General features: G+C 37.8%; 1 protein-coding gene across 2 annotated transcripts in view; it reads right to left on the reverse strand.

Moving 5' to 3' along the window:
- The window catches only part of LOC127440303 (extended synaptotagmin-2-like), a 45,831-nt gene extending 20,695 nt beyond the window's left edge, over window positions 1-25,136 (reverse strand). The window contains exons 1-7 of one of the 2 annotated variants that reach the window (XM_051696812.1): window positions 24,166-25,136; window positions 6,930-6,971; window positions 6,673-6,807; window positions 5,244-5,320; window positions 5,084-5,156; window positions 2,388-2,477; window positions 1,322-1,377 (exon numbers count right to left, since the gene is read on the reverse strand). In XM_051696812.1, coding sequence (XP_051552772.1) covers window positions 1,322-1,377; window positions 2,388-2,477; window positions 5,084-5,156; window positions 5,244-5,320; window positions 6,673-6,807; window positions 6,930-6,971; window positions 24,166-24,543 — 851 coding nt within the window. In that variant the 5' untranslated portion in view covers window positions 24,544-25,136. The remainder of the gene's footprint in view (window positions 1-1,321; window positions 1,378-2,387; window positions 2,478-5,083; window positions 5,157-5,243; window positions 5,321-6,672; window positions 6,808-6,929; window positions 6,972-24,165) is intronic. The other variant, XM_051696813.1, reaches the window with a different exon arrangement.

Genomic DNA, 25,136 nt, shown 5'->3' on the forward strand with positions numbered 1-25,136 from the left:
AAAACCTTTAAGTGTTTAAAACAATTTAAAACTTTTAGACAAGGCTAGTCAACATCAAAATTTGTTTTGACAAACTTCACTAATCTAGTATTTTTATTTTTCTCTCTTTTAGATCATGTGACATCATTTGGGATAAAGAGGACAAAAATAGTAACAAATGTGTACTACACTATACTTCCATACTTACATCAGCCTTCTATTTGCACTTTAGATGTGTGAATTTTAACACATTTTGTCTTAGGTTTTATACTACAGTCATTACGATGTTCTTAAAGGAATATTCTGGGTTCAATACAAGTTAAGCTCAATCGACAGCAATTGTGGCACAACGATGATTACCAAAATCATTTTTTTCCGGCTCGTCCCTCCTTTTCTTTAAAAAAAAATTGGCCCCCATTCACTTCCATTGTAAGTGCCTCACTGTAACCAAGATTTTTGCTTTTTTGTAAAGAAAACAAGAAACGAGTCAAAATACACCTCAAATAACACATACATTTTACCAGAAGAATTAAGTGCTTTTATAAACTACAAGCTTCACATTTCTGCCTTTAAACGCTCTAAAAATTGGCCCCATTGGCGAAATAAATTTTTGTGGTAATTAACATTATGCCACAAATGCTGTCGATTGAGTTTAACATGTATTAAACCCAGAAAATTCCTTTACTTAAGATTAATCAGATGTAGAGATCAAAGAATTCAGATTGAAGTTAGCTTTACCATCACCCCAGAAGTTTCAAATGTGACTGTTTTAGGAGGGTGTGAGTGTCTGTGAGAGAATGTAACAAGGACAAAATCTTATTTCACATGCCTTAACCACAACACACACAACACCAGCTTCACCTAGGAATATGACTATAAAAGGAGAGAGAGAGAGAGAGAGAGAGAGAGAGAGAGAGAGAGAGAGAGAGAGAAAGATAGGAAAGATCTAAGGTTACTCCACTGGGGCAAACATACTTAACTCTATGTTTGGACTGAAATCTCAAAAAGATTGTTGGTAGGGGCTGATGGGTCAACGTTTATGATAAAACACTTATTTCTTCCCACTATTACAAGAGGGCGTTTCCATGGATCCTCAGATGTTGTCAGACAGGAAGAGCAAAATTTCTGAGACTGCAGTGTGCATAATGCATGTGAGAGAGTGCGTTATCTGTGCCACCTCAAAATACAAAAAAACGTGACAGCATGTGTATGTTGCCTGGTCTACTTCTTGGTTTTACAAAGCTGATATAATAATTTGCTTACAAAATCATTATACACACAAATACTCATCTATACAAACACACAGAACATTCTGTACTGTAGTGTCTTGTGTGTCACTTACTTTATTCCTGGGATGTCCAGCATGTTTGTAAGACCAGTCCAGTTTATATCCAGCAACTGACAGAGACAAACACACAAAAATTATTGAGCTATGGCTGTCGGAGGGTAGTTGACATGACATGTCAAGCAGTGTCCTGCTTTGCAACATGCTACATCTAAGAATATTTTAAACATTTTCCAATGCTTTTATAATTATTATACATACATGTGAGACTATATGGAATGACTATTTAAGTGAACTGCAAAAAAGCTAAAAGGTGATTAAATGGTTAACAACTTCAGTTATAGCACCTATATCCAATCAGAGCCATGCAGTTAAGACTTTTTACTCCGATTGGACACAGGCAGTGTATTGAAGCAGCTGCTGCTCTAATGGAAGCAGGTCTAATAAAACTGTTTATGAGACTTAAAGGGATAGTTCACCCAAAAATGAAAATTCTCTCATCATTTACTCACCCTCATGCCATCCCAGATATGTATGACTTTCTTTCTTTTGCTGAACACAAACAAAGATGTTCTACTAAAAATCTTTGTTTGTGTTCTGCAGAAGAAAGTAAGTAATTTGCATATTAGATGGCATGAGGGTGAGTAAATAAAGAGAGAATTTTCACTTTTGGGTGAACTATCCCTTTAAAGATATAAAATTACGTTCCCTTTCAGATCAACACCACCGAAGACAACCAATAAAAATGCAGTTTCATTACTATTTGGGGATCACAATTTCTGCTCATTTCAATTAACAGTTTAAAGTTTTCAGACAGCTTGAATGGCTATAGATTTAGAGATCTTGTTTGATTGCAGCAGTTTCTGAAAAGCAGGTAAGAGCAGTGTTTTGAGTTTATGGAAAGACTGGCTGTTAAAACCACTGGAGTTACTAGGGTGTGTGTGTGTGTGTGTGTTTATTAAATAATAGGCACATTCTCATCATTTCTTTATGTTGTTTGATAGTCTAATGTAAGAAAGTCAGGTATGCAGTAAAAACTGATTAGATAAAGACATAAAGAGAGAAAGAGTGTTTTCATTGGTGGGTGTGTGTGTGTGTGTGTGCATATGTTGAGATTACGTACCGGTTTCTTGAGGAAGAATATAGACAGTGCTCCAACAAGAGGCATGTCTCCTAGCAATGGCTCCATGATGACCCTTAACACCCCATTAAGCTACACATAAACAAACAAACAAATCAACAAACTCTGGCACCAGAAACAACATATGCAAATGTTAGCCAGTTACACAAAATTGGCTGCACTAAATATCAGGTAAGAACATTTATATATTCCCAACATGAAGAAGAGCTAACAACAAGGTCATGGGTTGGATTCCCAGACAACACAGGTAATGACATACTGATTAAATGTATAGCTTTAAGGCCCTGTTTGTCACTTTGAATAAAGGCATCTGCAAAAGAATTTATGTTATTTAAAAAGACATAAATCGGATTTAAACATGCCTAACTGGCATTAGCACTTCGGCTCAACATGGCGTAGCATGTGTGCTACCCAGGGACATCGCTAAACTTCACAGGGCCCGGAACACATTTTTTAATGGGCTGGCCCCCTATCTTTAGGGTTCAATTGTTTCCTGTAAATTCTTAACTATCCTGTCCAATTATAGGGAAAAAACAATGAAAAATATTAAAAATGATCCAAAAATCTGCTTACAGATTTTAGAGTGATGGACATTATCAATGATGTCTGTCTCTGATCTAACAAAGTGGAGAGGCTCTTCTGATATACAATACAAAACTAACCCAAATGTAAGATGAACAGATATCAGTGGACTCTCTGAGAGTTTTTAGGGTAATGCACACGTGCACACACACACACATTTTCCTATTTATCTAAATGAGGATATACAATACTGTAACTATGGCAACACTGAAACTGGAAAAAAATGTCTTTAAAGCCATTTTCATAACTCAAATATGACTAAATGTGCAGTTTCTGTTTTGCTCTTGCAGGGCAGCATAAACTTCTATTGCTTTTATACAGCTGATAATTGCAAAAGACTAACCCAAACCTAAACCCCAACCTTAAAAGTAAACCTTTTCACTTTTTTTCTAATATATACTGACCACGTTTACATGCACTTAGGAAAACGGTTTATTCCAAGGTTTTTGCAGAAAGTGGCATTCTGAAACATCATGTAAACTAGAACACTGATTTCCTTACACCGTGTCCTAACCAGACGTGACGCGATGAGATTCCAGCGACAAGCAACCTGTCTGTACACACCAGGCCCGACGAAACACCACGATTTTCATACACTAAAATGAGGATAACTGACAATAAAATGTAGAAAACAGAGCAATCACAGACGGAACAGTAGGTTTATTGAACGCAACTAATTTTCTCACATAAGTGGCGTAATCCTTTCTACGGCAAGCCCCGAGGGGATAAATACACAATCACACACATACACAGGGAAAAGTTACTTTATGAATCACATCCTTATTCAGTCAGTTACGATTTTTTATGTTCACGTGGTACTCCTGTTGTTATTTCGCCGATCTCCACGTAACAGGGAAGCAGAGAGAAAGTTAGAATGAGCCGGTATGTCTCCCCTCTACCATTCTGAAACTGTGTGTGTGTGTGTGTGTGTGTGTGTGTGTGTGTGTGTGACAGAGCTCCGGCTGAAGAAAACAAGACCACAAGCACAACATTTGGTAGGTGTGTGACACCCTCGCCCAAAATCAAGTTATTGTGAACCAGCTAGTGAGATGCCAGCTTTAATATACTGCAATAAGAACAATTTTAGACCCATTTGTTGACTGCGCTGTCTGGCGCGACGTCGCAGAAATAGAAACCATTCCAAAAATAGAAAGCCCTGTTGCTGTCGTGGCTGGTTAGGACAAAAACTCTGATTAACATGGAAAAGATACCTTTTATCGCGTGTCGCGTTTGGTCAGGACACGGTGTTACGTTGCTTAAGGGATTAAGAGAAAGCAGTTTAACACACCTAGTTTTCTCTTGAAGAAATATAATATGGCCATGTAAACACATAAGCGGCATTCTGGTGGGTGTTTGAAGAGTGCGCGTGCAAGGAACAGACCGGGATAACAAACAACATAGGACGGAGCCCAACAACGAGTTAACACAGTGGAAAGCATTCAATATTTCTGGGAGTCCAGAGGAAAAAATAAATAAATCACATACACTCTAAACTATACCCATTTATACCATCAATGTAGAATATCGACTGTCCCTCATGTTCACGTATATGCGCTCACACATTTGGGAAATCTCTGGGATTTACATTAGAGGGAAACCCCACTACTGCATCGCAATTCCACTTCAGGTTGCAATAGAAAGTGAAGGAAATAAACACAGCAACAACTCTGGAATATCTGGAAATAAAGTGAATCAACAGAGAATAAAATAGCAAAGTCTATATCGATTCCCATATTTGTTATTTACATAGGCGTTGTGGGAAAATTGTGTTGCTATGGAGAAAGCTGCTTACTGACCAAGCCGCATGTATACGGGAGTAAAGAGTACGCCACTAATACAGTGCATGTAAACCGGAATGCTGTTTTCTAGCAATAAGCCACTTTCTGGTGTCCATGCTAACATAGTCATTGAGAACAATATATAAGAATAGCCAAGTAATCCAACCCCCACTCCCCGACCTCAAAACCCACACCCACACCCACCCCCAACACACACCCCCCACACCCACACCCACCCCCAACACCCACCCCCAACACCCACCCCCAACACCCACCCCCAACACACACCCCCAACACACACCCCCAACACACACTTACCTGAATGCTCTTGATTCCTGCACGGCAGTAATATCGTTTGATGTCCACATCAATTTCTGTGTTTCCAACAAAACTGCACAAACAGAACAAGGCAAACTATGAATTTCTCAACCCCAATAATGAGTCCCAATGGGTAACTATTTGTGTGTTTTTTTTTTACCTGATCTGTAGATCCATAATAATCTGTCGTTTATCTACATTTTCTGTATAAACTTTCACTCCATCCACCCTGAGGGGCTGCAGACAAAATTAAAGTGATTTCATTTTTATTTCATTTTGTATGAGTCAAAACGTAAACAGAATTCATAAATACGTCAATCAAGTAAATGTGAGGGGGCCTGGGTAGCTCAGCAAGTATTGACGCTGACTACCACCCCTGGAGTTGCGAGTTCGAATCCAGGGCGTGCTGAGTGACTCCAGCCAGGTCTCCTAAGCAACCAAATTGGCCCAGTTGCTAAGGAGGGTAGAGTCACATGGGGTAACCTCCTCGTGGTCGCTATAATGTGTGGTTCTCGCTCTCAGTGGGGCACGTGGATGCCGCGGAGAATAGCGTGGGCCTCCACACTCACAATTTCTCCGCTGTAACACGCTCAACAAGCCATGACAAGATGCGAGGAATGACGGTCTCAGATGCGGAGGCAACTGAGAATCATCCTCTGCCACCCGGATTGAGGCGAGTCACTTCGCCACCACGAGGACTTAGAGTGCATTGGGAATTGGGCATTCCAAATTGGGGAGAAAAGGGGAGAAAAAAAAAGAAAAAAAAAATCATGCAAATGTGAATGGTCAGAAATATGCAAATGTTTTATTTTAGGGGAAAGGTTAAGATTAGTCTGTAGTTGTTATATTTGTATTTACATAAAAATTATAAAACTCGATGTTTTCTCATTTCACGAGTCGCGTGCCCATATCATCTATAATCTAGTTGAGGTAAGAGGTTGCTTCTATACTCTAATAATTAACTGAAAGATTAGATGGGCGTGCTCCTTCCAAATTTATATTTAGTAACTTAATTTAGGGTGCTTTCACACTAGCGCTTTTGGAGCACACCTGAGTTCGAATGACAGCAAAGTTCGGTTCGTTTAGGTGGTGCTGTTTTCCGAACTCGGGTGTGCACCCGTGAACCACACCCAAGTCCGCTTGAAAAGGTGGTCTGGGGCAGCAGTTTTCAAACTGGGGTCCGTGGAAAATTTCAGAAAAAAGTGGGGAAAAAAGCACATTATATATATATATAGGAATGCACAATTAATCGTATTTTAACTGCGTTCACAGTTTCTGCCTCTCACGGTTAAGTAAGCATAACTGTCTGCGATATTAGTGAGCTAGCAAATAGAAATGATCCGCCAGGTAAAGTTACAAATTGTAACAAATTTTTATTATAGGCTGTGTCTACGGATGACCCAAAAAATATGATGTGAACAGAGGCCAGCGGGGAGGAAATAAACTCGAGTTTGTTTCAAGAAATCGAACCAAGTGTGAAAACAACTTTAGTTAAGCATATATATATATATATATATATATATATATATATATATATATATATATATATATATATATATGCAGACACACACACACGTTTTTATGTGTACCTTGTCCCCCATGTCTATCTTGGAGAAGGTGAAAGTACTGAGGTGTGCATTGGCTCCCTGCACAGCTGGTTCAATGGTCTCTCTGAAGAGTTTATCTACAAACTGACAAATATACGGCCACATCTGCTGTACTGTCTGAAAGTGAAAGAACCAGAGGAAGTTAATGCTCAGGAGAAGACATTTCTGGGTTAGCATAGACCCAGATCTATTTTTATTAAACTAGCCCACCACACACACACACCCACACACCCACACACCTTGTTGAGCCACTCCACTCTCTCCACATCTGGAAAATGAACCTGAAACAGAAAGTAGATTTAAATATTCAGCATTTTATTTAATTGTATTATTTTAATTCTCTGGCTGATTTTAGTACAAGTGACACATTTAGTGTTTAATTAGGCACAGCACGTCACCAGCTCACACATCCTCACCTCACAAAACCAGTTGACACGCAAAGCTTTCAAAGATGGTAAAACAAAATGTGGAATATATTCACACTTTAGCAGATCAGCATGTTTTGGGGATCTTAGAAACTGTTGAACATGTTTCATGTAGATGAAAGACTTTTATTGTTGAGTTTTTCTCATGTTTTTTTTTTTTTCAGGAAATCTCTTCAAACTGATCTCAATACCTTATGAAAAGTTCCCTTTTTATTTTATTTTAGTGCTTTTGTCAATTTTTACTGATAGGGACAGTAGAGGAGGAGACTAGTGGAGGAAATTATTTCCAGTAACTTGCACTAAATGTATTTTAATCTATGTGTAATGTAATGTAATGTAATATTTTCCACTAACAGCTAGGCCAGAGCTCTGACAAACATGCTTTCTTAACCCTCCAATTCTGTTAAGAAACTGCACCCTTCTTTTTGCCTTTGGGTCATTTTTGACCCATATTGAAAACAATTCAAAATGGATACATTTTTGATTCATGTACAATGGGACTAAAGACCCTAAAATCTGTTTTATTGTGGTCCCAAAGTGTGTAATGACAGGGAATTTATATATATATACACACACACACACACACACACATATACACACACACACACACACACACAACCGGTCAAGTTTTGAAACACTCACTCATTCTTTATTATAATTATTTTTCACATTTAGAATAATAGTAAAGTCATCAAAACTATGGAGTAACATAAATGGAACTATGGGAATTATGTTGTGACTAAACAAAATCCAAAATAAATCAAAACTGTGTTATATTTTAGCATCTTCAAAGTAGTCACCCTTTGCCTAGATTTTGCAGAAATGTACTCTTAACATTTTCTCAACCAACTTCTTGAGGTATCACCGTGGGATGCTTTTTAAACAGTATTGAAGGAGTTCCCATCTATGTTGGGCACTTATTGGCTGCTTTTCTGTATTATTTGGTCCAAGTCATCAATTTCAAAAACTTTTTTTTGTATTAAATTTTAGTTTTGTAATGAAATAAATTAATATGGTGGCACAATTATATTTTTGTCTACAAAACTAATTTCAAACATTTAAAAATACTCCTTCAGATCAAAAGATTTGTAAAATCATGGGAAACATTACGGTCAAGTGTTTCAAAACTTTTGACCTGTAGTGTGTATATATATATATATATAGGATGTCTCTACATTTATTTCAATCACATTTGGCATTTTATAATATCGCAATGATATAACAACAATTTCTAATATATTCTGCTTGTAGAAAATTACACATTTTAGAGTTACAATTTTAGTACATGCTTATTTCACAAATGAATGTCTTTTCCAGCAGACAAAATGGGTCCACCAACAAATCCATTACTTTTTACTAATGTCAAACAATTTGTTGCAGTGTTACAGGGGTTTAGGAAAGTACTGTAATAGTTCTGCCATTTAATGTTTTAGGGGAAATTTATATTCAATAGGTCTTATTGGGGCCTTTAGTCCCATTGTACCCTATAATATAAAAACATATTTACTAACATATTACCTGTTCAAAACTCTCTGTGTGTTTGTGTGGTCATGCGCATGTAAGCACAAAACCCCGTTTGAGAGAAAAGTATGCAACTAAGATGCAGTACTTTGTGTGCTTGTGTAGACAGCTTCATGCAATTATAATGCAAGCGTATTAGTTTTGTAGCTAATATGCTTGCACTGCTTGCTTGCAAGGTAGACATGATTCTCTCTCTCTCTCTCTCTCTCTCTCTCTCTCTCTCTTACGTTCATCTCTTCAGAGTAATTAAAACTGTGGTAAGGAGAAAAGATCTAGAAGGAAAGATGCAGTGATAGAGTTGCCAGGAACACCAAATGGAAAATCCCTGACTTGTCTCTGGCTTCATTTCTTTCTCATATTTTCTTGAGGGAGAAAGCCAGCCTATGACTCAAAGCTGTGTTATTTCCTGAATATACACGCACAGAGAGCAGACAGCAGATAAAGTTAGCCTGCTAATTCCCATGGCCTGTAGTCGACGCTGAGCTGATCTGATATTACACAAAGACTACAATCTGTATACATGCCTTATCTCTGCCATAAACACACAAAGACAAACCTCTGGCCATAAAAAAAGCTTCAAAGTCTATGCTAGGGCTCAGAGTCTCTTACAAACACACAGATATACAGTGAAATGAATCCACACACACAGTAATATTTGTTAAAATAGGGCAATATTTATTTAACATGACACATGCAGCTAGTCTGAGCATGTAATGCTGCAGCATAAAAAACTTGTACAGTAATGTGTGGTTTATCTGCATGGGTGTGTATGCCTGTTTGTGTTTCAGATCTTATGTTAGGCAATGTTATTTCCTATTTAAGCAGATGACTTTGTCATAAAAGAGACCTGCTGTCAAGTTGAGAAACATACTAATGCCAACACACCCAAACACATGCATTCTGAGAGTGACTGTAGCAATCAGGAAGAACCTCATATAGATTGACCTCATTTGGTGCCTGAATGACTCAAAGAGAGCTGTCGATTTTATTGAAGGTCTTACAACTATAGCTGCTTAATGATTTGGTGAAATATCTCAGGCTTGTCTCTTTGAGATGAGTCAGCATGATTGGTGAACAGGTTAGAGGGCATTTGCTGTGCTATTTTAGCTTGTGTGTGTAGTGTCTGATGTGTCAGACTCAAGGTAAGAAGGTTGGATAACATTATTTTTATTAGAACACATAAAATGATACGTCTTGTGGCTGTACACACTGTGTAGTGCGTATTTTTATGCTGATCCCAGTGAAATGCCTTGCCCCATAGTCTTCCACTGTAAGCGTATTACAGCTAAGAACATTTTTGCTTCTTTTTTTCAAACTGAGGGATGAGTGGAAATTATGTTCTGAAGTAATCAACCACATGCCATAGATCCTGTCGTTAGAACTTAACTCAGAACATTCCTTTAAGACAAGTTCTGTTGACAACTTGACACCTAAAAATCAGTTTACTGCTCACGTGATCAATCAAAAAGTTTGAATATTTTATAATGAATGTGGAGGTAAACAATGATCTCTGCTGAAGGGAAACAGACAGACAGACCCCCCTCAGCATTTTACAGGCTGGCAAGATGAATAAGGGAGGAGATGGAGAGATCTGCTGATGTAAGAGAGGACAGTTCCAGTTTAATCAGAACCAACTAGCAGAGAGAGCTCACATGAGGGGGAGGAGAGAAACACTGTCCCTATGGACACAGGGTTTCCTGAGGAAAAGAGCAGGTGGGAGAGGCTGTGATTTTTAATATAAAATCAAAGAAGTCACTGGTAATGGCAATAAAGTCTACCCCCTTTTATATATGCAAAATTAGAGTACTGTGAACTCAACACCAAAACTGTAGGGTTTCATGAGGAGCTTGGTACTGCACTAAAATGAGCAATCAATTCTCCCAGTGCAAAAACAGAAGAAACAGCAGAAGAATTATACATGCTCTGATGATGGTTTAATGGGGCCAAATTTTCTATTATTAAATTTTTTCCCTCAAAGTCAACTCACAATGTTAGTAATGTTTTTCTTTTTGCGCCAAAAACATTAATAATTTAGTTTTTCATGACCATTTTCCATCATCTCTCTGACCCTGAGAATAGAGCGGCCCACTTCAATTTATGCTGCTGCTTTCACATGTGAAATGAGCAGAAGCTCTGCTAATACACAGTCTGTGGGTTTGCTGTTGGTCCAACTACCCCAACTTTCAATAGTAAAAAGTACGTAAATATTTAATCAGTCAGTGGATTCAAATATTTATATTACTGGGCGCACCTGGAGAAGCCAATTTCTGTCAGCTTAAATTATATAAATTTGTTATATTATAGATCTGCTTTGGGTGTCTGTTGGCTTTGGATATTGTTTGCACAATTGTTTTGTTGTTGTTATTCAATCGTAAAATACATCAAAACTTAGGCTAATGAATGCATTTTAGCCAAATGTGACTTCACCTCAACAACGTTATGCAATCGGAGTCATTAAATCTTAAGCCTGTCACAATTATTATGTTATTTGATCTAACTGAGCATTCTAATTCCAATCACATTTTAATGCCCAGAAAGGGGAATTTGAAGTGAATATACTGTATAAATGCCATGAACTGCGCATTTATGTGTCATTCAGTTGAACTCAGAGTCCGAGCGTCACTGAGTCGCACCGCGGACGTCAACCAGCTCCTGTCCTGAGAAACGCGTGAATCACTTCTCAAGGTCTCTGATGTGCGCGCTGTCAGCAAAGGCTCGCGCCAAACTCCCGCGAAAATATAAATGAGCGAGCATAAACTGTTATAGTGAATGCAAAGTGCTCTGGTTTCAGAGTAATCGTTAGAGTACTTGATTACCAAAATAATCGATAGTGCAAGACATGACGTGCTTCTGCGGTAATTAAATTCCACCTTACACAGGATGCAAAGTACTTTAATTTTAAGTCCCATCGGAGTTTGTTTTGTATGAGGTCTTTTCTCCATCACATCATTGACACGAAATCGCTGTTGTGTGAGTGTGTGTATGTCAGTGTAATGTCCTCAGACACATCGCAAAGTTCCACCCTGTTCCAATCAGTGTTTAGAACTCACTCTGAGCTGAATAACAGAAACTAAGGTCAAAATTGGTAAATGCGTTAACTGCATTAAAGAAAAGTTAATGCGTTAAACATTTAAAATTACTTGCATTCATTAACGCATTAAATCTGACAGCTCTAATTTAAGGGGTTATGAAATGTAAAATACAATTATCCTTGATATTTAGACATATAAGAGGTAACTGTACTATAACAACATAGTCAATTTCAGAACTCAACTTCCTCCCCAGTCTAAAAAGAGCATTTATAGTTCCCACTCTATTGAAAAGTCTCATTTTGAAAACTGCGTGTTTGTGACATCACCAGACATTGCTCAGTTGTATTAACATGCCCCACAACATGTGTTACCACACCCTTGGCCCCACCCACTGGTGCTCATTTCTTATCATAAACAGAGAGGGAGAGAGACAGGCCTAGTGTTACCAACTATTCTTGAACACCAAAAGGGGGACCCATCTGGACCGTTTTTTGTGCATGTAACATGCATTACACAGAAGTCTTTGAATGTTTATCGCACCACTTTTAAAAGATGCAGTGTCAGTTCCAACTCAGAAAAAGAGACTCCGTTCGGCTTCATTTAGCTGCTCTGCGTCTTGCTGTTGTTGCACCCATTTGTGCTATTTTTCAGATTCAAATTTTTATTGATTAACTCTCAAACACAATACAGAACAAAGCAAAACACACATGCACAGTCAACCATTATCCCCCTTTAACCCTCATTAATTCCCTAAATCTGCGCTATTTTTAATTGTTGGTGTATGTAAACAAACACTAGCTGGACATCTTTGACCATTTGGATGAGTTTCTGAAGATTTGCGCCTCAGTGCAGCAAAGTGTGAGCGTCAGGTTTCACCATGCTACGGAGTATGTATGTGTGAATATCAGCGTGGATTGCTTGTGAAACAGTCATAATACGATTCAAGCTTTGCAAAGGAACTGCTATTGAAGAATGGGCAGTTATAACACTTGGACATGTTAGCAAAACCGTGAGTAAACAGTTTAATTCATGAATATTTCAAATGGTGATGATGTGCTTGAGTGTAGTTTAAAATATTCGGATGTGCGTTATATGTAAACAGGGTCCGAAATTAACTTTTTAGCCCACCAGCCAAGGTGGCTGGTAGATGAAAAAAAGATTACCAGCCAGTCAGATTTCTTACCGGCCATTTTTTATTGCATTTTACAAGTGGATTGATTCATAGCGTGGAACTTTTAACTTTAAAGGCTGAAATACACCGGGGACTCTTATTTAAAATTTTTGCCAGCTGCTCATTCAAACAATTAAGGGATATAAAATGTGCACTCCTACAATAATCTACAACATATTACAATATAAACAATTAAAAGAAAACATTGACATATTTCCTCGTAGGGCTGCACATTTAATTGAAAAACTAATCGCGATTACGATTACGGCTGCCATGATTATGTAATCGTGAAAACTGATGATTACAGCGTTCAATTTAAATCTGCTCCTTTTGCATCAATGGTTTCCATTTACAATGTGTTTTTGCAGCGTTTGAATATTCTAACCAATAACTAACATGTCCGTTGAGCAATGAAACGGCAATGACCAATCAGAGCCGCTTAATTAGTCCTTCGTCCTATCAGTAATGACAACTGATCCTAATGCTAAAGTTTTAAACCGTCTGAATGCCCAGATGCTTGCTTTATGTTCCACCTCTGTTTGCAGTGGCACACGAAAATTAATAGTGAAGAAACATCACCTGACACTCCAAAAGAAGCTGTAGAACAAGAGTGAAAAGCACTTATTATTTTGGATTCATTGCATATTGCGCCGTTCGCTTTGAACGTAGATGTTAAATACACTGCAAACGAGCAACATGACAAAACTACAACGATCGCGTTCTAATCAAGGCATAGACGCGGTGTAAATAAGTGATTAGACAGCTTAGTTTTATTGAGCATTCGCAAGAGTGCAAAACTTTGTGTGGAGCGTTTCTGAGCTCACGTCGAAATGCAGGTCTCAAACAGTGTACACCTGCAGTGAGTGACATCTTCAGTCATTGCAATGGGAGAGTTTGTTGTGCTGCTCAATTTCTGTGTACAATTTATTAAAAATTAAATAACAGTTTTATTTTGTCATGTTTATAAGTAGGCCAATGTGAATTTGATTTGTACAAAATAGCAATAAAGTAATTCAGCTTAACTGTTCAAAGTTTGTTTTGGAAGTGTAGCCAAGATAAAGAATATGGCATGAATAGCATATTTCAGGAATTACCGTCATTGTTATCACGTCTGCTGTAATCACACCCATTTGCCACGCAGCTGGTATTAGTAAATGTAACATTTTCACGAATCGTACAAACTCCGATCGCAAATGACTGTTTTTAATTTCCAAAATGCAACCACTGAGGCCAAAAAACATCTAACGATGATCTTACATGAACAAGATCACCACTGAAGATCTAACGGGATGAATGGTCCCCTGTCTCACCACCAAAGGGCTTACTGAATGCAGTAAGTAACTTGGTCAACTAAATCGGCTGTTAATAAGTCTGAATATTGAATATGTCATATTATTTACTGTATGTGGACTAATAATTTAATAAATAATTTAGCAATAATTTAATTTATTCTATACCATAGATATCCATTTACAATTATTTTTATTTTCATGTAATAACAAACATTATTGCAATATTTAATGCTTAAAAGAAACTGGAGCTCAGCTCATATCCACCATTGAAATCTGTTACTCTGAAGAACCGCACGTTTGCTTACTTTGTGTTGTCACGGTAATTTAATATTTTAATCGACATTCATAATCGCAATTACAATATCAAGGGCAATAATCGTCAATTATGATTTTTGCTATAATCTTGCAGCCCTATTTCCTCAACACTATATCATCATCATCATCATCAATTGATCATTAATAATTGCTTGTCATAAATTTCCGATATGGCTTAATGATTGTGAACTGCTCTGCAACAGCTGGAAACAATTACAAGCCCCCGCCTGCTTGGAGAAAATACAACAGTGCCACGTTTTCACTTTGAAGGACACAGTGCATGCATTTATTTAATTAAATCGTATTCTTTTGAAGTTTGATAATGTCTTTCCGCCCCCACGTTTAAAACCTCTTTAAATAAAAAAATAAGACTTTAGTTGAATAATTAAGATAGGGGTGTCCAAAGTCCGGCCCCTGGGCCATCTGTGGCCCTCCGACTGCTCTGATGCGACCCGCGAGAGACTTTAGAAATAGAACAGAATTAGGCCCGCAATGGAGAAATTACATGACATGTATATTCTGGGTACTGGATGTCGCTAACATGTGCAGCCGCTATTCACAGCGCATAGTCTCCGCTAGTGAGTTCTGTGTCATCACCAGCTTCATCCACTGGCAGAGTTTAACAGGAGTTTGGAATACTCCTTATTTCCAATGATGAAGCGCCACCAAAGAATGATGCATTTATTAAAGGACTGACATCAGGTTAGATACTTTACTCATGTATTTGTTCTTGTTAAAATGTCCCGATACCTCACATCATACTGTTGAGCGAGCGTTGTACTGATCGTTTTTTGTGCGCTCAGAGACGCGCGAACCGAGCATACTCTTCCAGAGCGTCCTCTGTAGCACTGGGAAGTATAATTAATTGGTTCGTTCAGATATTTAGTTGAAACATAAACATGATTCACAGGCTTCCCAGTGCCATTTGAGTGAGGACACACTGTAGAAGAGAGCACTTAAAACACTTGCACATCTGTGCCTGATGCGCGCGCTCAGCTTGCACATGCATGTACAGGAGCGGATTTAGGCATGGGCAGTTGCCCAGGGCGGCATCTTGTGGAGGGGCGGCACGAGGCACTTGTGTGACAGTACAGCTGTCACACCAGAGGACATTTTCTGTCACACCAAAGGATGTTTCAGCCTTTTGTGCGAGTTAATGACCTTGCTGTTCTTAGCTAAAATGTCATTAGCAGTTAGCAAGACACATTTCCACAATTTTCCATAATTATGCAGTTTAACATAGTTTTTAGTAAAAAAAAATAAAAAGACAAAAAAATGTAGGGGTGTCACACCAAAGGACAACAAAATGTAAACACTTTTAGAGCTTTGAAAAAAGTTAAATATTTGAACAATTTAGAGACAAAAACATACCATGTGCACATGTCCTGGCCTTCAAAGGGGGCTTCAGAAACACGACCTTGAATGAGGTTATAGAAAATAAATAAAGTCACTGTGGAATTGCCCGATTTAAAATGAGGATATGGTGTTACACCAGAGGACGTGGTTTTCAGTGACAAAATGTATCAACTTCCTACGCTTTTAGAAATATATGGATGAAAAAAACAAATTGCCATTTACTAAAATAGCCAGTGGTATTTATCAACATTTTTATGCTTTTCTTTTTAATTTATAAAAGTTAGAATTTATTGAACCTTGCTTGAAACAATCACACCATAGGACAATTTTTAGATTTGGCTAAAAAAAATTCAAAAATCTAATGACAATGCAGTTTGTATAATAACACGTCGATGTAAAGCAAAGATATATTTAATCATTTAATGCATTTTTAAATGATGACAATACTATTTATTAATTTTTATCTTGCGTGACAACGAAAATGCCATGTCATGTCAACAACCCAAGTAACAACAGAACAGAAGATATAATTGTATAGCTATATTGAGTAATTCCTTGAAAAATAAAGAGTAATTCCTTACATCACTTCATAAAGTGATACAGTGTAATCTGATTCTGATTATTGTATCAGTAGCAGATCTATGATCTTTGCAGTGCCACTGAATGGATGTCAAAAGATAAAAATGTGATAAATGAGTATAATATTTTGTATAATATGCATCACTGTTCCATTATAAGTGTTCTTTGTGAGTAAAATACCCTATCCTTTATTTACATATAGGGCCTACACAAGCATACCATAAAGCACAAATTATGATTAAAACTTAAATAATTTGTTTAATATTAAAATATTAAGGGTACAATATCAAGATTATGTATAGTGGCAATCTAGTAGCTTCCAGCCATTTTTTTAATTTTTATAGAGATGCGGCCCGCAGCACCTTATTTTTTTCTGTATTTGGACCCCGACCGAAAAAGTTAGGACCCTGATTTAAGATATTTAAGAGTTTTTATGACCTTAAATTTTGGAAAACTGAATTTAAGACATTAAGACTTTAAAGATCGGCAGGAACCCTTTTATTCATTTGCTTACCCAGCTACAGAATTGTCACAAAGAATGCATGCAATCATCACTTGAAGTCTGGATTAAAAGCACTGAATGCACCTTCACTCAACATGTGCCAGTGGACACAGCGTTTGAGACTATTGATGAGCAGCGGGACTACGAGCTATTAAGAGTTCTATGTAAAAACTTGAACGTATTTTTTTTTTAATCCCCTTTTCTCCCAATTTGGAATGCCCAATTCCCACTACTTAGTAGGCCCTCGTGGTGGCGTGGTTACTCACCTCAATCTGGGTGGTGGAGGACAAGTCTCAGTTGCCTCTGCTTCTGAGACAGTCAATCCACGCATCTTATCACATAGCTCGCTGTGCATGACACCGCGGAGACTCACAGCATGTGGAGGCTCATGCTACTCTCCGTGATCCATGTACAACTTACCACGTGCCTCAATGAGAGCGAGAACCCCTAATCGCTACCAAGAGGAGGTTACCCCATGTGACTCTACCTTCCCTTGCAACCGGGCCAATTTGGTTGCTTAGGAGACCAGGCTGGAGTCACTCAGCACGCCCTGGATTCGAACTCGCGACTCCAGGGGTGGTAGTCAACGTCAATACTTGCTGAGCTACCTAGGCCCCAAAACTAGAACATGTTTAAATTTATTTTACAAGCTGACACAGATAGAAAGAAAAAAAAAAAAAACACCCGCCAGTTTGGCCTGTGAAATTCACCAACCACATACATTTTTACACGCATTTGCTGCTTGCCGGGTGCTAATTGAGGACCCTGTGTGTAAACCCTGAAATTTAGTTTTATAATGTTGTGGAGAGCTTGTTTATTTTCTTCCGATTCAGTTTAAAATATGGCTGTATTTGCGGGGCCGCACGATGTTAGCCAATCAGAACAGTGGGTGTTTAAACTGAAGTTTAAAGGAGCCACTGAGGCCAAAACCGAGCGTCAGAAATAGTGTGGAAAACTGTCATTTATTATGAAACTATAACAGTTTTGGTGCAAAAAACTTTACTGACATTATCAGTGAACCTCAGGGAACATAATAAAATTATAAAAAAAATAGCATTTCATGACCCCTTTAAAACACTTATTTTGTCTGGGGCATCGGCATGCCATTTTCTTAATGTTGGCTATATATCCAAAACAGATGAGAACCATTTCTGAATTACTTTACTGCTGTTTATACAAGAGTAAATCAGGATATTGCCTAAACTGTAAATTTCACATTGGCCCATTTACCAGCATCAAAAATATATATATATTTTGAATACATTATACACTGAAAACAAGCAATGGACATGGTTTTTGGTCTACTGCTGCACAACAAATGTTGTAAATATAAAGTTTTGATGCAACAGGAGGAAATGCAGACACAGCACAAGGTCTGACAAATTTAAAACACATTTCAGTCTTATAAAGTTAGTTCTTGTATTTAGGAATAATAGCATCTATCCAGCTTTTTCTTTATTACCTCCATGTGACTGGGCAGGCCAAGTTTCTGATTACTTCATAATCTGATTATTAAGCTTCTGGTTTCATTGCAATGTAAATGAGGATGGTCACGTGTTGATAATTTCATCTATCTGATGCTAGAAAGATCAGAACAAGTCGTTTTTCAACTAGATTCATCATATCACCCCTTTAAAATTCAAGTTTAGAAAGTTCCAAATATCGAAGATCTTTTTTTTTTTTTTTTTTTTTTCAATTTGGAATGCCCAGTTCCCAATGCGCTCTAAATCCTCGTGGTGGCGTAGTGACTCGCCTCAATCTGGGTGGCGGACCAGTCAATCTGCGCATCTTATCACGTGGCTTGTTGAGCGCATTACCGCAGAGACATAGCGCGTGTGGAGGCTTCACGCTATTCTCCGCGGCATCCACATGCCTCACCGAGAGCAAGAACCACACATTATTGCGACCACGAGGAGGTTACCCCATGTGACTACCTTCCCTTGCAACCGGGCCAATTTGGTTGCTTAGGAGACCTGGCTGGAGTCACTCAGCACCCTGGATTCGAACTCATGACTCCAGGGGTGGTAGTCAGCGTCTTTACTCACTGAACTACCCATATCAAAAGATCTTTTGACGGTCAGTCACTTTGATCAAACACTCAAAAGCAAACAAACTGTTACCAATCCATCAACTACACTCTTAAAGGTTCTTCATCAGCATGTATGGTTTCATGAAAAACCTTTAACATCCATGGAACCTTTCCATTGAACAAAAAGTTCTCTGTAGTGAAAAAAGGTACATTAGACTAGAAAAAAGTTCTTCAAAAATGGTTCTTTTAAGAACCTTTCACTGAAAGGTTCTTTGGGGAACCAAAAATGGTTCTTTTATGGCATCGCTGCTAAACACCCTGTTTGAAAATGTATCTTTAAGAGTGTTCACACACTCACAGTTAAAGTGTTTTACATAAAACACATTTTGTAAAGGAAATTGAGACTGCCTTTAGGCAACAAATGGCAAATAATTATTAATTTGCATCTTATTTTGTACAGTAAGGCACGGCAGAACTTCCATGGCCCGTGGGTTTTTATGATGGCTGTTTTTACACAGTGTTGTAGTTCTTTCGGCCTACTGGCAGGATTCCGATGGTTTTCAGTTACTTTAAACAAATGAGTGTGCTGTCTAACCTGAGATCATAGTTGTGGCATATTACTTCAGCTTTAACAGGCCTGTGCATTGAAAGTGTCATTGAGGGATTCAAAACTCCTCTGTGTTCACTCCACTTGTCGTAATTCACTCTCTGGCATTGCAAGACAGGGTGTTATTTTTCCTTCCCTCAGTTTTAGGCAGATCCTCAGAAACATGAACAGGTATGTCGTGAAACTCAGGTTGGCTGATTGTGAGACTTTGGATTGGGTGGCTACAGTTAGTGTTTTCCACCTGTTGGACCTGAACAGGTTGTTTGATTGTGATCAGATTTGAAAGGTTACGTCAATTATTACGCTTATACGATTGTCGCTTAAAAATTTGCTTCTCAAGAATTTTTTTAGGCTTTTGTCTCTAAAACACTCTTGTGTGAATAATCACATTCTTAGGCCACTGATTAAGCATCCTAGAAACAGCCCACGCTGTGTGTAGTTGGTGTGAAAATGTCACCCAAGCCACCATTACTAGTTTAAAAGCATCACTTTTAAACTCGTAACAGTAGCTTGTGCAGTTATTAGAGTAACACATATTACATACTGTTTATATTTTATAATATGTGATAATGTATCAAACTGAATCGAACACAGCAGGTTACGAATCTAAAAAAGAGAGGAAATATCTCCCTACCTGAAAGGATGAATTTGACTGGGTGCAGTATAAGGAAGCAGACAGAGTGATGCACGGTTGCCCAACTTGGCTGACAAATTACTTTCCCGTTAATTCTAGTTGTGTAGATTAGACTGACTAGGCTAGACTATGTTCTCAACTGGGAAAATAACCGACACCTGACTTTGACATCACCTGTTTTTATTATTTTTTCACTTTAACTGAATATGTCTTTTTTCCATGATCTGACCACGTAATTGCTGTTGCCAGCTATGACATCACTTTGTGGTGCTGATTTAAGTGGATGACTTATAAGAATGAGCTGACAGAACACTAATTAGTCAGAAAGTTGTTTTGAAAACAATGTTTGTTTTTGCAATTTTGTTCGGTGGCGCTAGTGTTGTAGAAATTAGATACTTCAGCTTTAACTAATGTAAACATATACAACTTTGGATTTAAAAATGTATTAGTATATGTACAACTTTATTGTTAACATTAACAAAGAATAATAAATGCTGTAAAAGTATTGTTGATTTTTAGTTTTTGTTTACTAACGTTTTTAACTAATGTCAACAATTGGAACCTTATTGTAAATTGTTACCCTTTTTTACTAAGACAAGTAAATATCCAATATTTCTCCAAAGGGCAAGTAGTAGTGCTTAAAGTCAAGCCCTGAGATTGTTTTTTACTTTTATTTTATTTTTTTTACCTTAAAGTTTAATTCAGTTTTGGCTGGGTTGGATATTATATTGGTTACATAAAAAGCAAATGAACTGCATAGTCTGAGCCCTGATGTTAATTTATTTAATTAAAGGAATAGTTCACCCAAAAATTAAAATGCTCTAATAATTTACATGCCATCCCAGATCTATAAGACTTTCTTCTGCACAACACAAATTAAGATTTTTAGAAGAATATCTCAGCTCTGTTGGTCCTCACAATGCAAGTGAATGGTGACCAGAACTCAGACGGACCAAAAATGACATAAAGAAGGCATAAAAGTAATTAATGTGACTCCAGTGGTTAAATCCATGTCTTCTGAAGTGATATTATAGGTGTGGGTGAAAAACAGATCAATATTTAAGTCTTTTTTACTATAAATCTCCATCTTTGACCAGCCCCAACCAGTAAGTGGTTGAATGTGATAGTGAAGTAAAGTGTAGAGTTACAGTTAAAAATTGACTTAAATACTGATTTGTTTCTCACCCACAACTGATATATCACTTCAGAAGATATGGATTTAACCACTGAAGTCTTATGGATTATTTTTATACTGCCTTTTGGGCCTTCAAAGTTCTGGTCAACATTCACTTGCATTGTGATGACCAACAGAGCTGAAATATTCTTTTAAAAATCTTTGTTTGTGTTTTGCAGAAGGAAGAAAGTCATACACATCTGGGATGGCATGAGGGTGAGTAAATGATGAGAATGAGATAATGTTCATTTTTGGGTGAACTATCACTTTAATATTTTCGTAATGTACCAAGGTTCCCTGTATAACTTATTAGCTAAGAGAAATGTTCTTAATATATGTAGCCTAAGCTTGATATAACTAGCCTGTTAATACAGGAAGAAATCAAAGATCTGTCAAAATAAAAGTCCTGCTAACATTAAAGCTCTATTCAAATGGATGCGTGAAAATGAAGACAGAAAAATATAATTACTGCATAAAAATATAATACTCAAAAAGTAGCAATAATAATCATAATAGCAATTATGTAATATTAAATGGCTGTAGTATTATTATTATTATTTGTAAGCAATATCACAAACGCAAGCAGCCTTCTGCCACATGTAATCATGTTTTCATTAATACTGTGAAGCTCTGTTGTGCAGCATTTTATTTTACCAAAAATAAAATTGCAATTTTTTGTAAAATATAATATATATATATATGATATTTTTATTTGATTAAAGCTGTATGTATCAATTTGATTAAACACCATTTGATCATAACATTTAGTTAAAACATTTAACATGGAATCCAGAAAAATCTGAATGGAAAATTTATAATTTGAATCTATAAGACTTTATGCAGTTCTTTTAATCAAGTCATTTTCTGTGTAATTTCCTAAAACAAATCTGAGTCTTTTTATTTGTTGATTATATAGTATCGATTTAGTATTGATACCGAGGTACCAGGTCTGGTATCGTACCGAAGCCAAAATTTTGGTATTGGAGCAACCCTAATTGGCAGACCCTTAATTACTTCTGTATTTACATTTTCTGCCCCTGACAATGCAAGAAAACGTATCTAAGGTTAAAACAGACGCACATCTGTAAATCTGTAAACTAAAAACACAAATGAGGATTCAATAATTAGGCCTGTTGCCATTATTACACTGTCTGATATTTAAATCTTGTATATGACCATATACGAACAAATACAATTAGAGTTCATGTATTTGAGCATTTATGTCCAAATTTAAATTCCACAAGTGTTTAAAAAAATATGTTACATACATGAAAATTGCCATTTTTGTCATATATATTGCATATATCTATATAAGTGACCTCTTTATATCATTAAAAAACTTTTATGAACATTTACTTTCAGCATACAAGTGTTCAGCATATATTGCCATTTTCAGATTCGTAGCCCACTGTACAGCACTTCAAATTCGAATCACATTTTACTACACAACTAATGGGGATTTTAAGTGAATGTTAGGGATTCTTTGCACACGCTCTCTTTCCGCTCATTATGATCTTTGAAGTGAAGTGTTTATAAATTGTTCTCTGCGCTGGACAACTTGGGTCGTGTTTTTTTCCCCCGCTTCAACTTGTCTCCATTATTTAAAAAACGAGTTTCATCATGCAACACATTTTCACTGGGCTGTAAAGTGACGTCACTGATAGAGCTTCTCCGTGCTTGTCACATATATCCAACTAATCTATAATGAGATTCGTTGTCGATGATTTCCATTACCGATTAGTTGTTGCATCCCTAATTTTGTTAATCCTTTTCAGATAAAAGCTCTCTCCTGAGTGGGTGTGGCATGTTACTATAGTGACACTGTTATAATTCTGACATCAAGCCTATTATCATGACATCATCAACCCACACAGAGTCACATGCTTGAGGAAATGTTGCCATGGTGACATATCAATGGGGAGCACACCATGTTCCATTTCTGGACAATAGTGAGCATGTGTGTATGAGTAGATGAACTGAATCTGTACCTGGAGGGCAAGTTTTATAAAGGCAGTGATCTTGTCCTATTGTTCGCCAGTGTTTGTATATGTGTCAATAACTAACAAGTGAATCATATCCAACTTGTAGTATAAAAGTAGTTGGGAAATGAAGTGTTTGTGCACAAAGTTTTTTGGTCGGTTCTTCCAACTCTTTCTTGTAACTAATTCATAAACCAAGGTAGCTAAAATCTGCTTCTGGGGATTCAAGCCTGTGTTTCTCAGAATGGTAACCGAGATGTGATTCTGAATGCCTTCTCTGATTTATTATTTCACTATCAGATCATATTATAAGGGCTGTAAGCACTACAGACATTGAGGGGGGCACAACCCACCCAATATTCAGAGTGGGTTTTTCCAATGACATATTCTTACATTTTTATATTTGACACCACAGTCTTGAGTATTTGGTTACATCTTTGCATATTAATGCTTTACATCTAGAATGAGATAAGCTCCCTAGCAAATCTCTACTAATATTGTTTACTAATATTATTGGCTAATATTGTAACTGATATAATTTTTTAAGGCTATAGTGTCTTATACTGATTCTACTTGTATCAGAGTGCTTGCTGGGGCAGATTTTGATTTAATATTTGATTTGTGAGCTTGGTTAGATATGTAATCATATGAGTCATTCAGGTATGCAAGAAATTAAAACATGCATAAACTTCTCACAGCAGCATCACACCACATAGAGCGATGACACAGAGGTTGAACTGAGCTATGTATGTCAGAATTGGTGCTATATGTCAAGGCTGGGGTCTGAAGTCAAACTTGCCAAAGTGAATCATTAGCAGAATAAGTAATGTAAAGTACAGACTAAAGTACTGTCACTCACCCACGGCGGCAGCTCTGATCTCTGAGAAGCCTGACTAATCACTCGGTCCTCCTGCTCCAGGAACGCCAGCGCCTGGTTCACCCGAGCGAATCTGCTGCCCTGGTTCCGTTTAAGCCAAAAAAGCACGGCGAGGACGATGAGGATCCAGCTAAAGCTGAACTCCAGATATCCCAGCACGTAAATGGGAAAAATAAGCAGGAATGTCTTGGCGAACTTAATTCCCATCTGCGTGGCGTCCGTCACCGAAGACTGCGGCTCTTCCTCCGGTAACACCGGCTCGGGTGTTTTTACATCTCCTGGTTTCGAAACCGGACCGGGTCCATTCTGACTGACCGTTGGTCCCGGTTTGGGATTCACTCCATTTACTGACGCACTCATCTCCAAAGTAAAAACAAACAAACAAAACTAAAAGCTAACCAAAACAAATAAGCGAGTTTCTACTGAAACATCTCAATTGTCCAAAAAAAAAAAAAAAAAAAAAAAAAGAAATCACAGAAAACAAAACGCGTTGCGTCGCTCGGTTCCGGGGCTTTTCACAGGAGCACAAATGATTGGATCAGCGCTGCTCCCCACCCGACCTTGCCTTGTATGGAGCGGCTGTCGGCCCGTGATTATCCGCCCTTCCAACGAACTTTTAACTCAAGCTCGAGTCCGCTGTCCGTTTCTGCGCGCGCCACGTCTCGCAGTCACACAACCGTACCCGCGCGAGCTGAGAGCGGTACCACCTCTCTCGCGCTTACCACATCCTGCATAATAACACACACACACTTTGACCAAACCCTCTGCTCTGGGTTTACTCAGGAAGCTTCTCTCTGGCAGAACGAGGGTAGCGCTTCGAGCGTTCTCAAACGGTCTGTAAGCACCACCATGTGGACTCAACTATACTTGAGGACATAGAACACAGGTGCAGTGTACACTTTAGGTGCGTTCCATTCCGCAGGGTCCCTACGCAGTGTTCACTGCTCACTGCA

The sequence above is a fragment of the Myxocyprinus asiaticus genome, chromosome 5, assembly GCF_019703515.2.
Source record: "Myxocyprinus asiaticus isolate MX2 ecotype Aquarium Trade chromosome 5, UBuf_Myxa_2, whole genome shotgun sequence".
NCBI lineage: Eukaryota > Metazoa > Chordata > Actinopteri > Cypriniformes > Catostomidae > Myxocyprinus > Myxocyprinus asiaticus.